The sequence below is a fragment of the Chiloscyllium plagiosum genome, unplaced genomic scaffold (assembly GCF_037043375.1).
Source record: "Chiloscyllium plagiosum isolate Xiang-an unplaced genomic scaffold, Cpla_swu_hap1 HiC_scaffold_10, whole genome shotgun sequence".
NCBI classification, from domain to species: Eukaryota; Metazoa; Chordata; class Chondrichthyes; order Orectolobiformes; family Hemiscylliidae; genus Chiloscyllium; species Chiloscyllium plagiosum.
In genome coordinates, this window is record NW_028270148.1 from 92,862,500 (window position 1) to 92,882,444 (window position 19,945).

The window sequence follows — 19,945 nt, forward strand, 5'->3', positions numbered from 1 at the left end:
CTGTGGTATTTGAGGTATAAGATTTTAGCCAGTTTATCAAATGTGCAGGTTGATAAAGGCACCTTTTAAAACAAAGTTTGCTTTAGTCAGCAAAACTGCAGTGATGCTCATGCTTGAGCAAGGGAGTCCCCAGTCATGAGGTGGTGAAAGGAGAATGAAATCGGTCATCCTTATATGTACTGGCATACACCTGTACGTGCAATCTCTGAACAAATAGTAATGTGGTTGACTCTTAAGTGTTCTTTGAAATGGCTTTGCATGCTTTCAAGGACAATTAGGAATGGGGACCAAATACTGGTATTTCCAGTGAAACCTATAGTTCTTGAAAGAAGAGTTGGAAAATTAGGCTGGTCAAGTGGAAATAGAAGGATTTCGAGAAATAATTCAGAGACCGACAAGAACATGGATGATAATTAAAGTGAAGTTTGGAGATTTGTGGTATAACTTATTTTGCTCCCACGTGAATTGAATGAATCTGCAAGATCTTGGAAAGGATACGGTAATTCTTGAAAGGCAATTCAAGTAGAATGAGGAGTGCTCTATTGAGTTTTCAAGTGTAAAGTACAAGTGTTTGCAATTATGTTCGATTAAAAGTACTTTCCTTAACTCTTGTACAACACAAGTCTTTTTTTAAAAAGATGAAATCTTATAGTGTAATTTTTTCAGTTATTAACTCAGGGTTCAAATTAAATTATTGGCCTCAACAAAGATCATAACAGTATGGTTCAGTAATGCGTTTCAAGAGCTCAAGGGTCCTTGCCAAATTAAAACACTGCTTGATTTATAAGCCTTTCACCACAGGCATAATTATTCTAGCAATGTCCCCTCAGTGACAGCAGTAGCTCAAGGTCGGAGTGAAATACATACTTGTCTATCTCAGCACAATCCTTGGCTATAGTCAAACGTGTGGTGATTAACAATGCCACTTACTATAGTGACTGTGCTATAGTGTCAACCAATATGGAGTAAGGCTCCTCACCACCTCTCTTTCAAAAGTGGAAGTACATATTGACTGGCTTGTGCACAGCATTTGTACTGGACATTACGGCCAGTGGAATTAATTTCAAAACACAATGAGGTTCAATTTAAACTTGAAGTAAATAGTAGACATAAAAAATCTGTCAAACTAAATTAAGATGCTATTAAGCAAGGGTCATTGACACTAGCTGAACAATTCAAATTCTGTATTTATTTCAGTGGTAGTTTGAAGGGGACAGGATCCAGGATTTGTACTGATGTATTGGGGATCAAACTTGCAACCTCATTAGGTTTCTTTTTGACAAAAACTGGAGTTTCAAAAAAAAACAATGATCACTCACTGTCCCCTTTAAAGTGAGAAAACAATTATTGCATAACTAACACTTTTGTTTGTCTACATACTTATACAAGATTCAGAAATTAACATTCTTAAGATATGAATGTTATTTCTCACAGTATCCAATGTTTGCACTGATGAATCCATATGAAGTTCTATTAAGCTATCAATTACATAAGCACCAAAATACTAAATGGATCCTTCTCTGCATCAATGATGCATCTTAATTGTCTGCTGTCCAATTAATGAATTTCTAAGGATAAAACCAAGACTTTGAAGGGATTTATAGATTTAAACAGTTCATACTGATTGTCAGTATTGGAAAACTTGCTTGGAAAAGAGAAAAAGTAAAGCATGATTGCGAAGCATTGTTCAATACTTAGTTTAACAACTTGCATAGTTGATGGGGTTTTCAGACACTGAAAAAATTAATAACCCCCTTATGAGATTTGCTCATTACTGTTCTATTTCGAAATAACGACCAGAATTGGGGAGTGGCAAAAAGAGCCTCTTTTATCCAGAAATCACAGCCCAAGTTTGAAGAGGCAATAGAATCCCAAAATACAGTCCTTACAAGAGCCCCTTTATACAGTTTTACATATATTAAAATGCCATTACTATGGTGTAACTTTTTAAAAATCTCTAGAACACAAAGGTTTGAAGGGCTTCTGTCCTGGGAGACAGGAAATGGTTAAAACATGTGCTAAGTGCTGGGTGTTACTTCTGATGGGACATCTGTCTGATCTGCTTGCATAATTAGGTGTTAGTCCTTTTGTCTTTTAAGTTAATAAATATTTATAAAAATGCTAGGCCTATATGCTCTAAGCAAGTTAAAAATTGTACCTATACTTAATAAAAGAATAAAGGATATTAAACTGATTATTGCAGCTGGGTTGTGAGATTTATTTATTATTTGCTGGTATGAGTTTCATTCATCCAATTTCATGGAAGCACTGTTTTGACAGTTAGCTTCTTAAAGGGATAAGGGCCCGGTTAAAAGGTATTTAACTGGTACTTAATATATTCAGGTCCAGGAGATGGTTGGTGAGGCCTGGTTAATATTATAATATTTCGTGGACACTTGATGGGGATAGTATTGTTCTGTATGCTACACTTGTTCAGAGGTAAACACTGCTTGCAGTAAGGGCTGATAAGGTTGAAAATGCAGTAATAGGTTTGAAAGGGTTGTTTTTAAAAATCTGGACCGCAGTTTTATGCACAAATGAAAGAAACCAGGTGATAGTAAACATTGGGTTAGTAAAGGGTTATGAATGAATGAATGGGAACCTGGTATTAATGAATATAGCGCACTGGTGAGTGAGTTAATAAAGATTGCCTATAACACGATATCTCATAACACAATATCTCAGTTCCTTGCAAAGAAAGTTCTGGTCTTGGTTTACATTGTCAATTTGGAGATTGCTTTTACCACATGACATTCTTCAATTGAATAGCATTAATGAAACCACAAGTAACTTGCAATTTGCAAACCTTCCTGAGATAGATTTCTAGAAAGACAAGTTCTAGTCTGTTAGGGGCTGGAAGTGGCTGTTGAATGGTTTTTAAAAATAGTTGTTCTATAATTTTCATGCATTATCCTTGGTACTACACTTGAAAAATTAGTCAACTCTCCACCAGGCAAATCAGTATAAGAAGAGTTATAAAAAAATACTTACACATCAGTTTGGTTCTGTTCATACAAAGCTTTCATCTCTTCAAGAACTTGTCTGATACCATCCTCCTGCAAGAAATAGATTCCATTCTGATAAATTTGAGATTTCTACAGTGGATTTCACATATTTTAATCAGATGCAGCATAACTTCAGCACATGAGGCAGAGTGAATTTTCTCAACAGGCCACTTGGTTGAAATGGTCTAAACCAATGTTTCTTCTTTACCTTCCCTACATAACCTAATCGAAGAGTTATTACTCTATTCCTCCCTCCCTCATTTACCCATCTATCTTGCCCCTAAGTATACATACAATGAAATTCTCAGAGCTGGAAGTTAACTCTCATTTTTTGGATGACTAGAGACACAACCACTAGCCCAAGTGTTATATTGTTTACTAATATTCCCCCTTTACCCTTCAAATATTTTCAGTGCTAGATCACATTTTTAAACTATTAAGTCAGTTTATTATTTTACTTTAACAGAGAACTTATTTTACACACAACCCCAACAAGGAAATATATGCAACTCAAGCAAGGTATAGAACAGGCTGCTGGTTCACTACCTCAAAAGGTTCATTCTACCCTTACTATTGACAAAGCTGAGTTCTATAAGATCATAAAATTGGAACTTATTTATTATCAAGTACAATAGGTTTCTCATAATGACTTCTTTAAACAATGAATCCTTATTGGGATGGAGCACTACAAACACTAGATATCTGCTTATGAATTACCCAGGTGACTATTTGACAAGGCTTTACAAAGACAAAGACATTCACAAGCAAGCCCAATCCTGTTTATATTCTAAAGGCAGTGAAGGGCCAAAGAGCCTGAACCGTGCTGTCATGTTTAATAACCTGTATTGACTTACGTGAAGAACATCCTCAGTTCAACCGTATATACTTTTAACCAGTTGGAAATTGTATTCCTGCCCTACTGTTGCAATTAAATTGAAAATACTTGAGTCTACCTGGCCATTCTATTTATTATCTTGCTAATCAATCTCCAGTGGCAGTGCACACCTGAAGACCAAAACTTAAGTCATTTTGGGAAGATGAAAGATAGATTGGTTGCACTAAAACGTTTACAGATTCCTCTGCAGGTAAATTGAAGTGTTAGGAGATTCAAATCTAAATGCCAGTGTGTTTGGAATGATATATGCCAAAAACTGATTAAGAAAGCAATTCACGATCACATACTCAATTAGGAATGGGTAATAAATGCTGGTCTGGCCAGTGTTACGAGACGGGGTAAACGTGCCTGTTTAATGTAACACAGAAAAGATTTATCCCATGCAGTAATCGGTGAAAGTTTGAGGGGCCAAGAACTATTTAATGTAAAAATTAAAAACTTTACTTCTTAAAGTACAACGGAATAATTAACAACTATTCACAACCTATCTTTTACTTTCCCCTCTACAATACTAGTCTGATAAAACTCCCTGATTAAGAATTACAAAAACAAAACTTCTTATCTCAAAACCAGGCAGCTTTCATTCTTCTCTGTATTTCAGTCGTCTTTTCTTCTTCTTGGAGATCCTGCTTTACAGGTTACTGATCGATAAAGGTACCTTTCAAGAGAGCTATTTTTCAGGCAATCTTTTTACATGCAGATGGCTTGGCTCCCTGGTCTGATACCCCCAAAACACTGGATTGTGTAATTGGCTTTTAAGATTGTCAATATACTAAATTCAAACTGTTTGGCATTTTTCGGGGTTTAATTTAAACTGATTGATCGAATTCAAATCTGTTTTGTCATTTCCAGGCAACCAGCTAATCAAGTTGTTCGACCAAATGTTACTTTTTTTTTTAAAAAAAGTACACTAGGTTCTGTCAGGTAGTTTTGCTAGCTTTTAACCCTCTTAAAAGGTACAGTACACCCACAACTTCATAACACCTCCCCCTTAAGAAACAATGAAACATCATAATGGAAAGGTGGCTTCATTTTTTCCCTACTTTTTAAACACATAACACTAAACTTCTTCCTATATACCTATGTTCGTGAAAAATACCACTAAATAAATGCAAATCTCATCTAAACTCAATTAAATCCGCGATAATGTATCTGCAATTACATTCTTATGACCTGCAACATGTATGATCTGTAAATTAGATGTCTGTAACAAAAGCCTCCAACGAAATAGTCTCCTATTCTTGTCTTTAAAGCATTCTATAATGTAAGCGGATTGTGATCTGTATACACAACAGTCTTTGACATATTGTTGTTAGGCCAGTATCAAATTCAATAGTTTCTTTTCGATTGTGGAGTATTTCCTCTGATGGATTTTGATTGTCTTTGAAAAGTAACCAACTGGCAGTTCAATCCCATCCTCATCTTCTTGGAGTACAGCTCCAACTCCTATATCACTAGCATCGATGGTGACTTTAAAAGGTTTTGAAAAAAGTTTGGTGTAGCTAAAACTGGTTTGGTGATTAATATGGCTTTCAAATGGACGAATGCCTCCTGGCATTGTTCTGTCCACCGAAATTGTGTGATCTTCTTCAGCAAATCAGTTAATGGTGCCACAATGCTGCTGAAGTTTGGAACAAACTTCCAATAGAATCCACTGAGTCCTAAGAATCGAAGCACCTCTTTCTTTGAGGTTGGTTGTGGAAATTCCTCGATGGCCTTCATCTTTGCATTCTGCAGGATCAATCTTCCATCACCTCTACTTTTGCGAATTCCGTTTTATTTAAGTTTATCACGAGTTTTGCTTTTCGTAGTCGTTCAAAAAGCTCTGCCAACTGTACCATGTGATCTTTCAAGAACTTATTAAAGATCACTACATCGTCCAAATAGACTGCACAGTTTGTTAACCCAGCCACAACTCTGTTCATGAGTCTTTGGAAAGTGGCGGGTGCATTCTTCATTCCAAAGGACATCAATTTAAACTGATATAGCCCATTTGGGGTGACAAACACAGAAATTTCTTTCGCTCTGATAAAGGTATTTGCCAGTAACCACACATTAAGTCAAACTTGGTGATGTAACTGGCTTGTCCGACTTTCTCGATACACAGTCCTCCAATCTAGGAACTGGATAGGAGTCCGATTTTGTAACAGCGTTGACTTTCCGAAAATCCACACAGAATCGTTGAGTCCCATCCAGTTTGGGAACTGAGACGATTGTTGAACTCTACTCACTCTGGTTTGATTCAATGATGTCCTCGTCGGGCATGGCCTCTAACCCCATCTGGTCCCATCTGGCTCTGAAAGGATTAAGCCGATAGGGGTGTTGTCTCATCGGAGTGGTATTCCCTATGTCTACTTCATGTACAAGAGCATGGACTCCCTCACCCCAGGAAAAAGACTTTGTCTATTTGTCTTATCCATGCCCCTCATAATTTTATAAACCTCTATCGCCCCTCAGCCTCCGACGATCCAGTGAAAATAGCCTTAATCTATTCAACCTCTCCCTATAGCTCAAATCCTCCAACTCTGGCAAATCCTTGTAAATCTTTTCTGAACCCTTTCAAATTTCACTACATCTTTCCAATAGGAAGGACACCAGAATTGCACAGTATTCCAATAGTGGCCTAACCAATGTCCTGTACAGCCACAACATGACCTCCCAATTCCTGTATTCAATACTCTGACCAATAAAGGAAAGCATACCAAGCGCCACCTTCACTATCCTATCTACCTACGACTCTACTTTCAAGGAGCTATGAACCTGCACTCCCAGGTCTCTTTGTTCAGCAACACTCCCTCGGACCTTACCATTAAGTGTATAAGTCCTGCTAAGATTTGCTTTCCCAAACTGCAATACCTCACATTTATCCGAATTAAACTCCATCTGCCACTTCTCAGCCCATTGGCCCATCTGATCAAGATTCCACTGTAAACGGAGGTAACCTTCTTTGCTGTCCATTACACCTCCAATTTTAGTGTCATCTGCCAACTTACTAACTTTACCTCTTATGCTCACATCCAAATCATCCTTGTGGCACTCCACTGGTCATAGGCCTCCAGTCTGAAAAATGACCCTCCAACACTCTCTGTCTTCTACCTATGAGGCAATTCTGTATCCAAGTGGCTAGTTCTCCCTGTATTTCATGTGATCTAACCTTGCTAACCAGTCTCCCATGGGGAATCTTGTCAAACGCCTTACTGAAGTCCATATAGATTACTCCTACCGTTCTGTTGTCTTAAAAAAAAAGGTATAATCAAAAGGGTGTAGCAAGCATGCTGTGTAGCTAGCCTTCATTTAGATTAGAGTTTTTGACTTAGTGCAGCAGCAGTGCATGTAAAGAAAGGCTGCTGGGACAAGTCCACCCGGGTACTCTATCTCTCTAACTTAAAGCCTGTGAGCCCTGTTTTGCTTCATTTTTACTCTTTGTGCGAAGGGATGTGATTATTGGGATTGTTACAAGTATGTTCAGAACAGCACCATTAAGTTGGAATAGTCTGTCGGGGTTTTTGCTAGGATAAGTTATCCAGTATTCTATTTTCTGTGCTTTGTGTTTCATTCCATAATTTTGTAAATAAATTGTTTGTTTAAAACCTGGCAGTCGAATTAGCTATTTCAATCCGGGAATATCCATTATACACTTACCCAAAACAAAGTTACAGTCTGGGCTACCTGCATACAAATGTTTTCAGGGATCGGGCCTGCTCCATAGCAGCGAGTGGCAGGTGGTACTGCCTTTTATTTCAGGTGTTGATATGGTTGGCTTAAACAGCACTTTGATAGCAATGGCTCTTTCAGTCACAAAGGAGATTATGGAGGTGGAAGAATTGACCTCTGGGAGCTTTACAAAAGGCAAATAAAGACCAAGCTGTGGGAATTAGTAAACAAGCTGAAGTTACCTCCTAATGTGAGGAAATAGGAGATGATTGCAGCAGTCGCTCAGCATTTAAATTTGATGGAAGCCCCATCAGGACCTGTAGAGATAACTAAAATTCAATTTCAAAAGAAGAAGCTTCAGTTAGAAGCAGAAATGAAACAGTTGGAGTTATGATGAAAATTGGAAAAGAAAAAGAACAAAGGACTTTTGACCAGGGAAGAGAAAGAAAAAGAGTTTGAACTTCAGAAAATGACATTGAAAGGAAAATCAGCTTAAAAAGATGGAGATGAAGGCTTGTGGTGTAAAATTCCAAGCAGTGGAATGTGGTGAAACGGTTAAAAATTATGTCCCAATACATGTGTGAATCTAACCGGAATGGAGGTGTTGCTTAGTCCCGTGTGAATCTTCTTATCTGTATGTAACCAGAATGGAATGTGTTTTTTAGCCTTGCTCTGCTGTTCACATGAATGTTTATATCTGGAAAAGAGTATATCAGCTGAAAAAGTCTCCAGTTCGGTGAGTCTGCTCCGGGGTTACGTTTAACCGCCGAGCGTGGGTTGTTGGCAACCGCTCTACGAGAACTGACGGCTCCCAGTTTTTGTAACATGTAGAGTGAGTATAAGCCAGACCCGTTGTGCGACGCTGCGGGGAATAAAATGCCCATATTCTAGCAGTCTCGCCTCTTGGTCGTTTGTTCTGTGTCAGACTACTCTCCTACAAACCTGACCTTGAGAATTTTTTAAAACAAGGCTGAAGGTAGACTTAGTGAAGAAGAGAGTGAGGAGCAGCAAGCCCCTGGTAGTCAAAAGCCTGGTGAAAAACTATTTAAGTCCGTTCAAGCATTGCCTAGATTTGATGAGAAGGATATTGAAGCTTTTCTCATCTCACTTGAAAAAGTGGCTAAACAAATGCAGTGGCCAGTGACCATGTGGGTTTTGTTGATCCAAACCAAACTTCTAGGTAGAGCTAGTGAGGTATTCGCATAATTATCAGAGGAGCTATCTGGGGAGTATGAGGAAGTGAAAAAAGCTAGCTTAAGTGCATATGAGCTTGTACCAGAAGCCTATAGACAACGTTTCAGGAACCTAAGTAGGGACCCTGGTCAAACGTACATCGAGTTTGAAAGGATCAAACAAAGTAATTTTGATCGGTGGATAACAGCTTTAAAAAGAGCAAATTTATGATGCTCTTAGAGAGACAATTATATTGGAAGAGTTCAAAAATTCACTGGCTGATGTAGTGCAAACTCATGTGGAAGAGCAGAGTTAAAACGGCAAGGTTAGCAGTTGAAGTGGCTGATGAATGAGTTGCTCCATAAAACATGGTTTGGCTCCCAGAATCAATTTCAGTCCACAAGGGCTATAAATTGTGGCAAAGAGAAATCCTTACGTGGAAAGGGAAAGGTAGATCTCAGTGAAGATCATGAAGCTGACTCACCACAGGGTAAAAACGAAACCTTTGAAGGGGACAAAGGTGAAAAGCTCTCGTGTTTTCATTGTAATAAAGTAGGCCATGTGAAATCAGTGTTGGTGGACTAGGAACAAGCCAGATGGAGGAAAACCGAACAAGTCTGGGAGTTTTTTTTTGGAATGGGAGAAAGCTGCATCAGAGTTTACAAGCTGATTGGTTAAGGAGGAAGTGCCAGACCTGCTTAGAAAATATATCTGCAAAGGTAAAGTTTATTCACATAGGCCAGGAGTAGCGGGTTACAATATTAAGGGACTCAGGATCCTCTCAGCCCGTGATGCTGAAAGATGAGGAGATATGTATTCCTGAAGGACTTTCGCCAGACAAGGTACGTGTAACGGGAATTCGTGGTGAGACAAAAAGCGCACAATTAGGTAAAGTGAGGCTAGACTGTCCAGAAAAGAGTGGAGAATGTGTGATAGGAGTACTGGACAAACTCTCAGCTCCAAGAATACAATTTGTCCTTGCAAATGATACAGCTGATTCACCGGTAGGGGTACCACCTACTGTGGTTGAAAAGCCAGTGGAGACTCGGGTAACTGAAACAATGCAGGATTTTTACCCTAGAATCTTCCGATTGTGTTGAAACGAGGTCACAGAGTCACCAGTTGAAACAAGAGAGATCAAACGGTGTACATAAGGAATCTGAAGTGGCATGAGCAGAGACGGTGTTTGATCAGATCATTGAGACAAAACAGGAGCAAATAGGTAATCATGCAAATATCTTTAGCTCTGCAAAACTCTGAGTTACAGCAGAAAGATGAAAATTTAAAGCAGTTATATCAAAAGGCATAAATAGAGAAGGAATCTGAATGTATCCCTGAGTGTTATTAACTGAAAAATGATGTCTTAATGAAGAAATGGAGACCATCACACAATCAGGCAGATGAGAAGTCGGCAGAAGTTCATCAAATTATCTTACCAGTGGGGTGGAGAAGGGAAGAGTTGCGAGTGGTGCATGTGCTACCACTTGGAGGTCATTTAAGAATGAGGAAAACACAGGCTAAAATACAAAGACATTTCTACTGGCCTGGACCACTCGAGGATGTAGTTGAATTTTGCCAGATGTGCCATACATGTCAGGTAATTGACGGTAATAAAACCTATTCCAGCATTTAAGGACCCTTTTACAAGGGTCCTTAATTGATTGTGTAGGTCCCCTATCACAAACAAAAAAAGTGGAAATCAGTATTTGTTAACAATAATGGATGTATTGACTAGATTTCCAGAGGCCGACCCATTACACTATCACAGCTAAAAAGGGTTGTAGAGAAATTACTCAAATTTTTTACTAGACACAGACAACAAATAGAGATATAGTCAGGTCAAGGGTCAAACGTCACATCCAAACTATAGTTCAAGGAAGTTATGGACTGCTTAGAAATAAAACAATTCAATCTACTGCATACCATCCAGAGTACTAGAAAAGTGGCATCAAACCCTAAAGACCATGTTGAAGCTTTATAGTCAGGACTATCCAAATGATTGGGATAAGGGAATTCCATTTGTGCTTTTTGCGATTAGAGATGCACTAAATGAATCCACCAAATTCAGTCCACTTGAATTAGTTTTTGGGCATGAAGTGAGAGTATAAAAATTGATTAAGGAGAAGTTATTAAGTCAGAATTCAGAGACCATGCATTTGGACTGTGTGTCCAATTTGAGAAAATGAATAATTAGAGCTTGAGAGTTGGCTAGACAGCATTTAAAAATATTGCAGCATGTAATGAAACAGGAAGCAGACAAGAAATCAAAAATTCGCAATTCTGCTGTTGGGGATAATGTATTAGTGTTACTTACAGTAATAGGTGAACCTTCAAAAGCAAGCTTCAGTAGACCTTCTAAAATCAAAAGGAAATTGAGTGAGGTGAACTACTTGATAGGGACTCCAGACGGGAAAGGAAAGTAGAAAGTGTTATTGATTACAACACAGAGGGAAGAACCAAGTTCAGAGGATTCTGAATTGGACATTCCCTTAATTAAATTAGACAATGAGGAAGTTGTCAAAAATTGGGATAAATTATTGAATTACCTTCCTGAGAAAAATTGAAGTGACCTGAAAGAGTTATTACTATCATGCAGATATGTGGAAATTAGCTGGGAATTACTAACCTAATTGTGCATGATGTAGATATAGAAGATGCTGTTCTGATTAAGCAAAATCCTTATAGCCATAACCCTCTAAAGTTGGCACAATTTCAGAAGGAGATTGAACTCATACTCCAAGACGACATAATCGAAGTGAGTTACAGTGACTGGAGCTCACCTATAGTAATGGTGCCAAAGCCAGATGATACCCAACAGTTATGTGTGGACTATCACAAAGTCAATGCAGTTACAAAGACTGATGCATATCCAATTCTGTGTTTGGAAGACTGTGTTGAAAAGGTGGGGCAAGCAACTTAGATTTCTCAATTGGACTTGCTCAGAGGCTACTGACAAGTACCACTGTCAGAAAGAGCAAAGGCAATTTCAGCTTTCGTAATGTCAAATGGACTGTATCAGCTTAAAGTCATGTCATTTGGTATGAAAAACACTCCAGCCACATTTCAGAGACTAACTAATAAAGATCATTGCGGGACTGCCCAACTGTCATGTACATCGGTGAGCTGGTGAATTTTAGTTACACATAGAAGGAACATTTACAACATTTATCAGACTTGTTCAATTGACTTTGGAAGACAAGCTTGGTGGTAAACCTACCTAAAAGTGAATTTGCCAAAGCCCAAGTCAGCTTCCTGGGCCATGCTATTGGAAATGAACAAATGGCCCCACGGGATGTGAAAAGAAAAGTAATTAGGGAATTTCCCATACTGTCGACAAAAAGACCAGTACTACCGTTCCTGGGATTGAGTGGATTTTATCAAAAGTTTGCGCCGAAGTTTAGCAGTGTGACTGTTCCAATCACGGAGTTGCTTAAAAAAAGACAAGAGGTTTCAGCGGACAGAAGGCGTTTGACAACCTGAAGACAGTATTAACCACTGCACCAGTATTAGCCACTTTGAAAGGCTTTGTATAATCAGGTGTGGTGATCGATGAGTGTGATGTGGGTGTCAGTGCTGTATTCCTGCAGGATGACAAGAAGATAGAAAGACTTAAATGTATTTCTCCAGGAAGCTGAACGGAATAGAAATATTTGACAATTGAGAAAAACACTTTGAGCTTGGTGCTGGCAGTACAACATTTCGGTGTTTATATTACCAGCAATGCATCTGAGACAATTGTATACACTGATTATAACTCATTGAAATTTGTAGAGAAATTGAAGGACAAAAATGCCAGACTGTTTAAATGGAGACTGGTGTTACAGCCATTCAATTTGAAAATTGTGCACGTGGCAAGTCGAGAAAATGTGACCGCCGATGCATTATCAAGACTCTAATGAGAGATGGCGGCATTCAGTGGTGGGAGAACCACAAACTGAATCTAAATGTAATCGTGCATGTTTTCACGTTTGTAGTCAGTGAATATATGTGTGTGTTTTGGAGTTTTGAAAATTGAAACTAGCTTTGGATATTGATTGTTCACTTTTTTTTTGGGGGGGGGGGGGGGGGAGGGTATCACAATGTTGGTTCTCCAGCCTAAGTCTTTCATGTCTTAACAAAAACCAGTATAAACAAAGGGAAGTGGCAGCTCACTTTGATTAGAGTTTTTGAGTCAGTTCAGCAGCAGTGTGTGTGAAGAAAGACAGCTGGGGCAAGTCTAGCCGGGTATTCTATCTCTCTAACTTCAAACCTGTAAGCCCTGGTAGGTTTTATTTTTAGGAGAAAGTGAGGGCTTTCATTTTTACTCTTTGTGCTAAGGGATGTTTATTGGGACCGTTGCAGGTATTTTCAGAACAGCATCATTACGGTGGGATAGTCTGTCGGGTTTTTAGATAGGTTAAGTCATCTGGTATTCTATTTTCTGTTCTTTGTTTCATTCCATAATTTTGTAAATAAATTCTGTTTGTTTAAAACTTGGCAACCAAATCAGCTAATTCACTCCAAGAATATCCACTATACACTTACCTAAAATAAATAGCAAAGTTACGGTCTGGGCTACCTGCTTAAAATATTGAGGGGTCAGACCTGGCCCGTTAAAAAATGTTATTTTCTCTTGACATTCTCTTAACCATTCTGGTGAGAGCAAGACAAAAAGCTTTGTCTTTTTTCAGTAATAAAAAAGGAAGAAACTACAAAAACAATTTTGTGTCAACAGTTTCCATTTTAACAAAAATAAAAAACTTGGAAAAATTACCACTTTAAATTAGAGCCGTAGCAACAATATGGAAACAGGAAGTAAAGCATTGTATAGGAGAATTATGGAAACATACAAAATATTAAGATACACACGCATTATTCTAATCCTACCTTTAAGTTATATTTCTTCAATGTGGAAAAGCCCACATTTTTCATAATTTTCATCATACATTAGTTCTTTGACAGAAGGGATATGCAACATTCTCATTTGATGATTATCCAATACTTTGATATGACAATTGTTCAAGAATAGCAAAGGCTGGACATTACTCCTGTTGGTATCTAAGCAAAGCATGACGTAGTTTGAGATGATTTCTTTCAGGTTACGTTTCAGATCATCTTCTATTATGGAAATTAAAAGTATGCTTTAAATAACTGAACTTGCAATTTTATTTTTAAAAGGTAGAGATTGCAGGCATTGAAATAGTACATTAAGGCCAGCTGGTCGGATGCTACAGCTAAATCTTTGTCAAACTGCTACAATGAAGGTCAACTGCCAAATCCCAGACCAATCAGACAGTACTTTGTTATCCTGTCTTAAATGATCAGCAATTCTGAATAAACAATGTGGCAAAAAATTTCTGTTCATGCAAACACACACTATACTTTTCTTTGTTTGTAAATTCTTATCTCTGAAAGCAAATAATACGATGGCTGGGTGTAGTCAAGATTTAAACAAGTGACAACGAAAGTGTATGCCAGAATATTTGAATATCAGAACACCAATTTAAGAGGCAAGTAGTTGGCCCCTTAGAAAAGGAGGCTGGGGAAATAGTAATGGGGAATCAGGAAACAGCAGAGGAATTGAAGAAATACTTTGCATGTGTTGTTAGAGTAGAAGACACTGATAGCATCCCAAAATTACTAAATATTCAAAATACAAAAGGAAGAAAGGAAATAAATACAATAACCATCACTGGAAGAAAAGCGCTGGGGAAACTAATGAGGCTAAAGACCGATAAGACAGAATCCCTACATTTTAGAAAGAGGCCAGCCAGTCTGCACTGACCCTCTGAACAGCATCCCACTCAGACCCTACCATATCCCCATAACCTCACATTTACTATTGCTATTCCATGTAACTTGCACATTCTGGATGCTATAGACAATTTAGGATGGCCAATCCACCCAACCTGCACATCTTTGCAATGGGAGGATTTCGGAGCATTTAGCAGAAACCCAAGTGGATGTGGGGGGAACATGACAAGTCCACATTATCACCAAAGGCTGAATCAAACCCAGATCTCTGGCGCTAAGAGGCAGCAATGCTAACCACTGAGCCACTGTGCCACCCCTGATGCTAAGATTTTAAAGGAAACACTTATAGAGATAGTAGATGCACTGGTCATAACTTTCCAGGAATCCCAGAGGATTAGAAAACTGCCAACGTAACACCAAACAGGTAACCATGGGCCAGTTAGATTAATGTCTGTTATCGGGGAAACACCCCACTTTCCGAATTCTGTTCAGCTCACAGCTACACCCCATTACAAAAAGTATGAGGACTGGTATGCCAGACCTGGGTGAGATACGTCACTTACAGCGAATACCCCTACAGAGGAACACAGACTGTGGGTCACAGATTGGGTGCACCGTTGATGTTCATACCAAACTGTGGGACAGGTCTGTGTTCCTTCTTTGCTTTTACCAATCTTGGTGGATTATGTACATAACTGTACACACCCAGGCAAGGTGGAAATGGTCAGTACTTTGCTACAAATGTGGTGGCACCCTGATTCCCAAAACAATGACTGAGAAACTAGCCAAAGCATGCTTGATCCGCAAAAAGACAAATCTGGAAAAGGGATGCCTTGCATTTCTGGGATTACTCCATTGACTGGTGGACCTTTCAACTGTCTACAATTAGATTTCATAGAATTACCAGGGTACAATGTTATAAGTATTGCTTGGTGATAGTAGATGTCTTCAGTGGATGGATTGAGGCAATCCTGACATGGGATAACACAGCTGCAAAAGTGGTAAAAATACTGTGAAGGGAAATAATTCCCCGCTACGGACTACCAGAGACAATAAGCTCAGACAATGGGCCGCATTTCATGGCTAAAATTAACCAGGGAATCTGCAGGGAACTAGCAATAAAACAACAATTCCACTGCATTCACCATCCAAAAGCAGCTGGAGTGTGGATTGAGCAAATGGTACCCTAAAAGATAAGCTGGCAAAGCTGAAACAGGCCTAAGTTTCACGGTGGGCGGCATGGTGGCACAGTGGTTAGTACTGCTGCCTCGCAGCGCCAGAGACCCGGGTTCAATTCCCGACTCAGGCGACTGACTGTGTGGAGTTTGCACGTTCTCCCCGTGTCTGCGTGGGTTTCCTCCGGGTGCTCCGGTTTCCTCCCACAGTCCAAAGATGTGCAGGTTAGGTGAATTGGCCATACTAAATTGCCCGTAGTGTTAGGTAATAAGGGGTATTACCTAGGTAATAAGGGGTAAATGTAGGGGTATGGGTGGGTTTCGCTTCGGCGGGTCGGTGTGGACTTGTTGGGCCGAAGGGCCTGTTTCCACACTGTAATCTAATCTAATCTAATCTAATCTAATCTAATCTTGGTTGAAGGTCCTACCCTTGGCCCCTTCAAGCAAAACTGGTCAGTCTCCGTGATTTATGGGAAGCCCATGAGGACCCCATGGGGACCTGGGATAGTCCAACCACCCCCCCCCCCTCCCCAAGAGACTAGATATGAACACCCTGGGGAAGGTGGTCAGCGTGTGCCTGCAGGGACGAACCAAATCTCTCCAAAGTTTGCATTCTTTGGAGAGATTTGGTTAGTCCCTGCAGGTACACCCTGACCAGAGAAAGCGACGATCTGTTTGAAGGGGACTACCCCACTGCCAAGCCAGGGGATTTCGTCCTGATAAAGGATTGGGATGAAAGAAGCTGGGATCAAGATGAAAAGGACTGTTCCAGGTGCTGCTTACCACCCCCACAGCTGTGAAAGTACAAAGGCATCCCCGGTGGATACACAGAACTGACTGCAGAAGAATTAGCGTGGAAGCAGATACCAACTAAGGACAAAGATGTTTTCCATACTCGTGACATTGGCGACTTTGGGAAATGGGGCCTTGGGAATAGATAGATTCCAAATTGACACTCCTCAGCATAATACCTTTTTTGCACCTAGCCTATCAGACAACCCATGTAACGGGGAGACACACACACACTGCTGGGTATGTGCCCACATGCCATCCCACTCGGTGGGAGGAATCCCTTTGTGGCCCGTACCTTTTCACTGGTACGAACTGGCCAAATGGCTACTGTGAAGTCTTTCCGGTGATCTTGCAAACACCAATACGCATGAGTGCGGCAGTCGGTAGGGTATAACCTGACCTCACTCAGGGACTGGTAGCATCCTAAATACAGCCAATCCTATAGGCCTCCTCCCTTGTAGTTCTCAACAATACTTTCGACTACACCATCTGTTTCAGGCGGAAAAGGAAGCCTTCCAAAGGTACTTATGTGGGAACGAGTGAATGAGTCTCTGCCATCCCCTGGGCCGAACCTATTCAGAACTTAACAGAATGTGGGTATTTTATATTTATTTGGCCCACCATCCACAAAAGAACCTCAGGCCACCTCTGAAATAATCCTGCTCCCAGATTATGTTGCGCTTTTTTGGGGGGGGGGGGGGGAAGAAAAGAGTGGTTTGACAGCTTACAAAGCCATATACTTTATTTGCAGGCTAAAAGCCTACCCTTGGCTTCCCTCCGATTGGGAGGAGTCACGCTACCTGGGGTATGTTGCGTTTCGGGTGACTTGCCCTCACCCCTGCGTCCCAGAAGGTTCCTCATCTGAATGAGAATGTTCTCTCCGCCAACAGGAATCTATTTACATGCCCAAGAACTTAGTCAGCTCAGGACCGCATGGGAAAGGGGTCGCCAATGATATGGCTACTGCTTTAACTGAAATTAACGCACAGCTACTTGCAGTTAGAACTGTGGCCCTCCAGAATCATTTGGTCCTGGATTTCCTGCTCGCCAAGGAGGGTGGTAGCTGTGCTATTGCTGGGGCAGAGTTCTGCACCTACATCCCTGATGGGTCCACTAACATCACTGATCTCACTAAACACATCACACAGGAAATCTAGACTCTCCAAACAATGGAGGAGTGGCCACTAGGGATATTCTTGGAGGATTAGGAGGCCTGCTGGTACATATCTGAATTAAATACTAATCGTAATCGCCTGCATTCTAGTGCTCCGGTGCTTATGGCCACTGTTGTCAGAATGTTTTCGCTGTAGGCTCGGAGGGGACCTGGTTGATCATAGAATGATCAATAGGAGGGAATGAGGAAGTTAGAAAGCCACAAAGGAATCAGTTCCATATTTTACTTCTTTTTCCCTACTGGGCACTCAAAGGTTAAACATGCCACTGCCAAAGAGACTTACTGCAGTATCAATTGGAAGCCTGTCCTCTTACAATATAGACAGAACATCTCAGTAGGGGGGGTGGCTGACTGTATCCCAGAAGAAGAGTCCAGTGGAGCCACATATGTGGATTCCTCTGCAGCCTCAGCCAAGACTAATAGTCTTGGCCACAACCCTGTTAAACTGCCTTCTGGCTGCCGTTGTCTTACTTCCCCTCCATATTAACATGGGCATGTGAACTCCCCCATTGAGAATAGGCAAAACCCTTCTGCTTTAATCCCATCGACACGTGGTCATGAAGAATACGGTACGGCACGGTGGCACAGTGGTTAGCACTGCTGCCTCACAGCGCCAGAGACCCGGGTTCAATTCCCGCCTCAGGCGACTGACTGTGTGGAGTTTGCACATTCTCCCCGTGTCTGCGTGGGTTTCCTCCGGGTGCTCCGGTTTCCTCCCACAGTCCAAAGATGTGCAGGTCAGGTAAATTGGCCATGCTAAATTGCCCGTAGTGTTAGGTAAGGGGCAGATGTAGGAGTATGGGAGGGTTGCGCTTCGGCGTGGCGGTGTGGACTTGTTGGGCCGAAGGGCCTGTTTCCACACTAAGTAATCTAATCTAATACGATAATCAGTCCCTGCAATCCATTCGCAAGTTATCACAGGACATCAACATTCATCCGTTTTTGTAAATTCCATCTTAAACTAAGAAATGACTATTGACCATGTGAATGATAAACCTTTTGGTTAACCCCTATATTAAAAAAAAACTGTCTTTGTTTAGGACAGAGATTCGTGGACAAGTGTCACCACAGGTAGACACACGACTACTTTTGGGGACATTGAGAATCTCTTGCCAGCTGTCTGTTACCGTTGTACAGAAACTGGTGTCATCTGGATTTGTGGAACAAAATATACATCAATACTTGTAGGAGAATCTAGGGCCAGAGGGCATAATCTCAGAATAATGGGTTGACCATTTAAGACAGATAAGGAGGAATTTCTTCTGAGGTAGTGAATCGTTTGAATTGTTTAGCACAGACCATTGAGTCATTAAGACTGAGATTTACAGATTTTTTAAATCTGTAAAGGAATCATGAATTATAAAAGTCAGGAAAGTGGAGTGGAGGATTATCAGATCAGCCATGAGCTCATTAAATGACAGAGCAGACTTGATGGGTTGAATTGCCTATTTCTCCTCATATCTTATGAGTTTATAGTTTTTGCAATTAAAAGAAAATTTATAGTTTACAGGATCAGAGTACATGATTTATTCTTCCTTTTCACTCCTTAATTAGATTAGATTCCCCACAGTGTGGAAATAGGCCCTTCGGCCCAACAAGTCCACACCAACCCTCCGAAGAGTAACCCACCCAGATCCATTTCCCTCTAACTAATGCACCAAACACTATGGGCAACTTCCCATGGCCATTTTACTTGCCCTGCACATCTTTGGACTGTGGGAGGAAACCGGAGCACGCAGAGGAAACCCACGCAGACATGGGGAGAATGTGCAAACTCCACACAATCGCCCGAGGCTGGAATCGAACCTGGGATCCTGGTGCTGTGAGGCAGCAGTGCTAACCACTGAGCCACCATCTTTGAGGGGAAGCGAGATCGAGCAAACTGAATAAAACAACCTGAAGATTTGACTGTAGGCATTTCTCAACAAAGCCATAAAATAAATTGGAAAATTATGAGATAGGAACTAGCTAACATATTTGATCCACAAGGGACCTGAAGTTTACACCCTTCATATTAACAGAGTTGAATTGCCTATTTCTCCTCATATCTTATGCTTTTATAGTTTTGTAGTTCATATTAACATACAGTACAATTAGATATTTATCAACATTAATAGGAAAACAAGAATCCTGGGACCACATATAGGAAAGATCATATCAGAAAATATCTAAGGCAGATGTGAATATAACATGCTTTTATTGTTTTACTTCTGTAATCCAGGCTTTAAATTACCGAATTCATTGCTGCGCTCCAGTGTTTTAGACATAAAGCACATCTATTGTGACCCTAGATCTCTTTCCCTGCTGCATCCTTAGTCATTATCATTCATGATTGCTCGCATTT

General features: G+C 40.4%; 1 protein-coding gene across 3 annotated transcripts in view; it reads right to left on the reverse strand.

The window, feature by feature from the left end:
* The window catches only part of gins1 (GINS complex subunit 1 (Psf1 homolog)), a 38,304-nt gene that overhangs the window by 14,894 nt on the left and 3,465 nt on the right, over positions 1–19,945 (reverse strand). For all 3 annotated transcript variants that reach the window (XM_043696426.2, XM_087991560.1, XM_043696425.2), the window contains exon 2: positions 2,992–3,056. In XM_043696426.2, coding sequence (XP_043552361.1) covers positions 2,992–3,026 — 35 coding nt within the window. In that variant the 5' untranslated portion in view covers positions 3,027–3,056. The remainder of the gene's footprint in view (positions 1–2,991; positions 3,057–19,945) is intronic.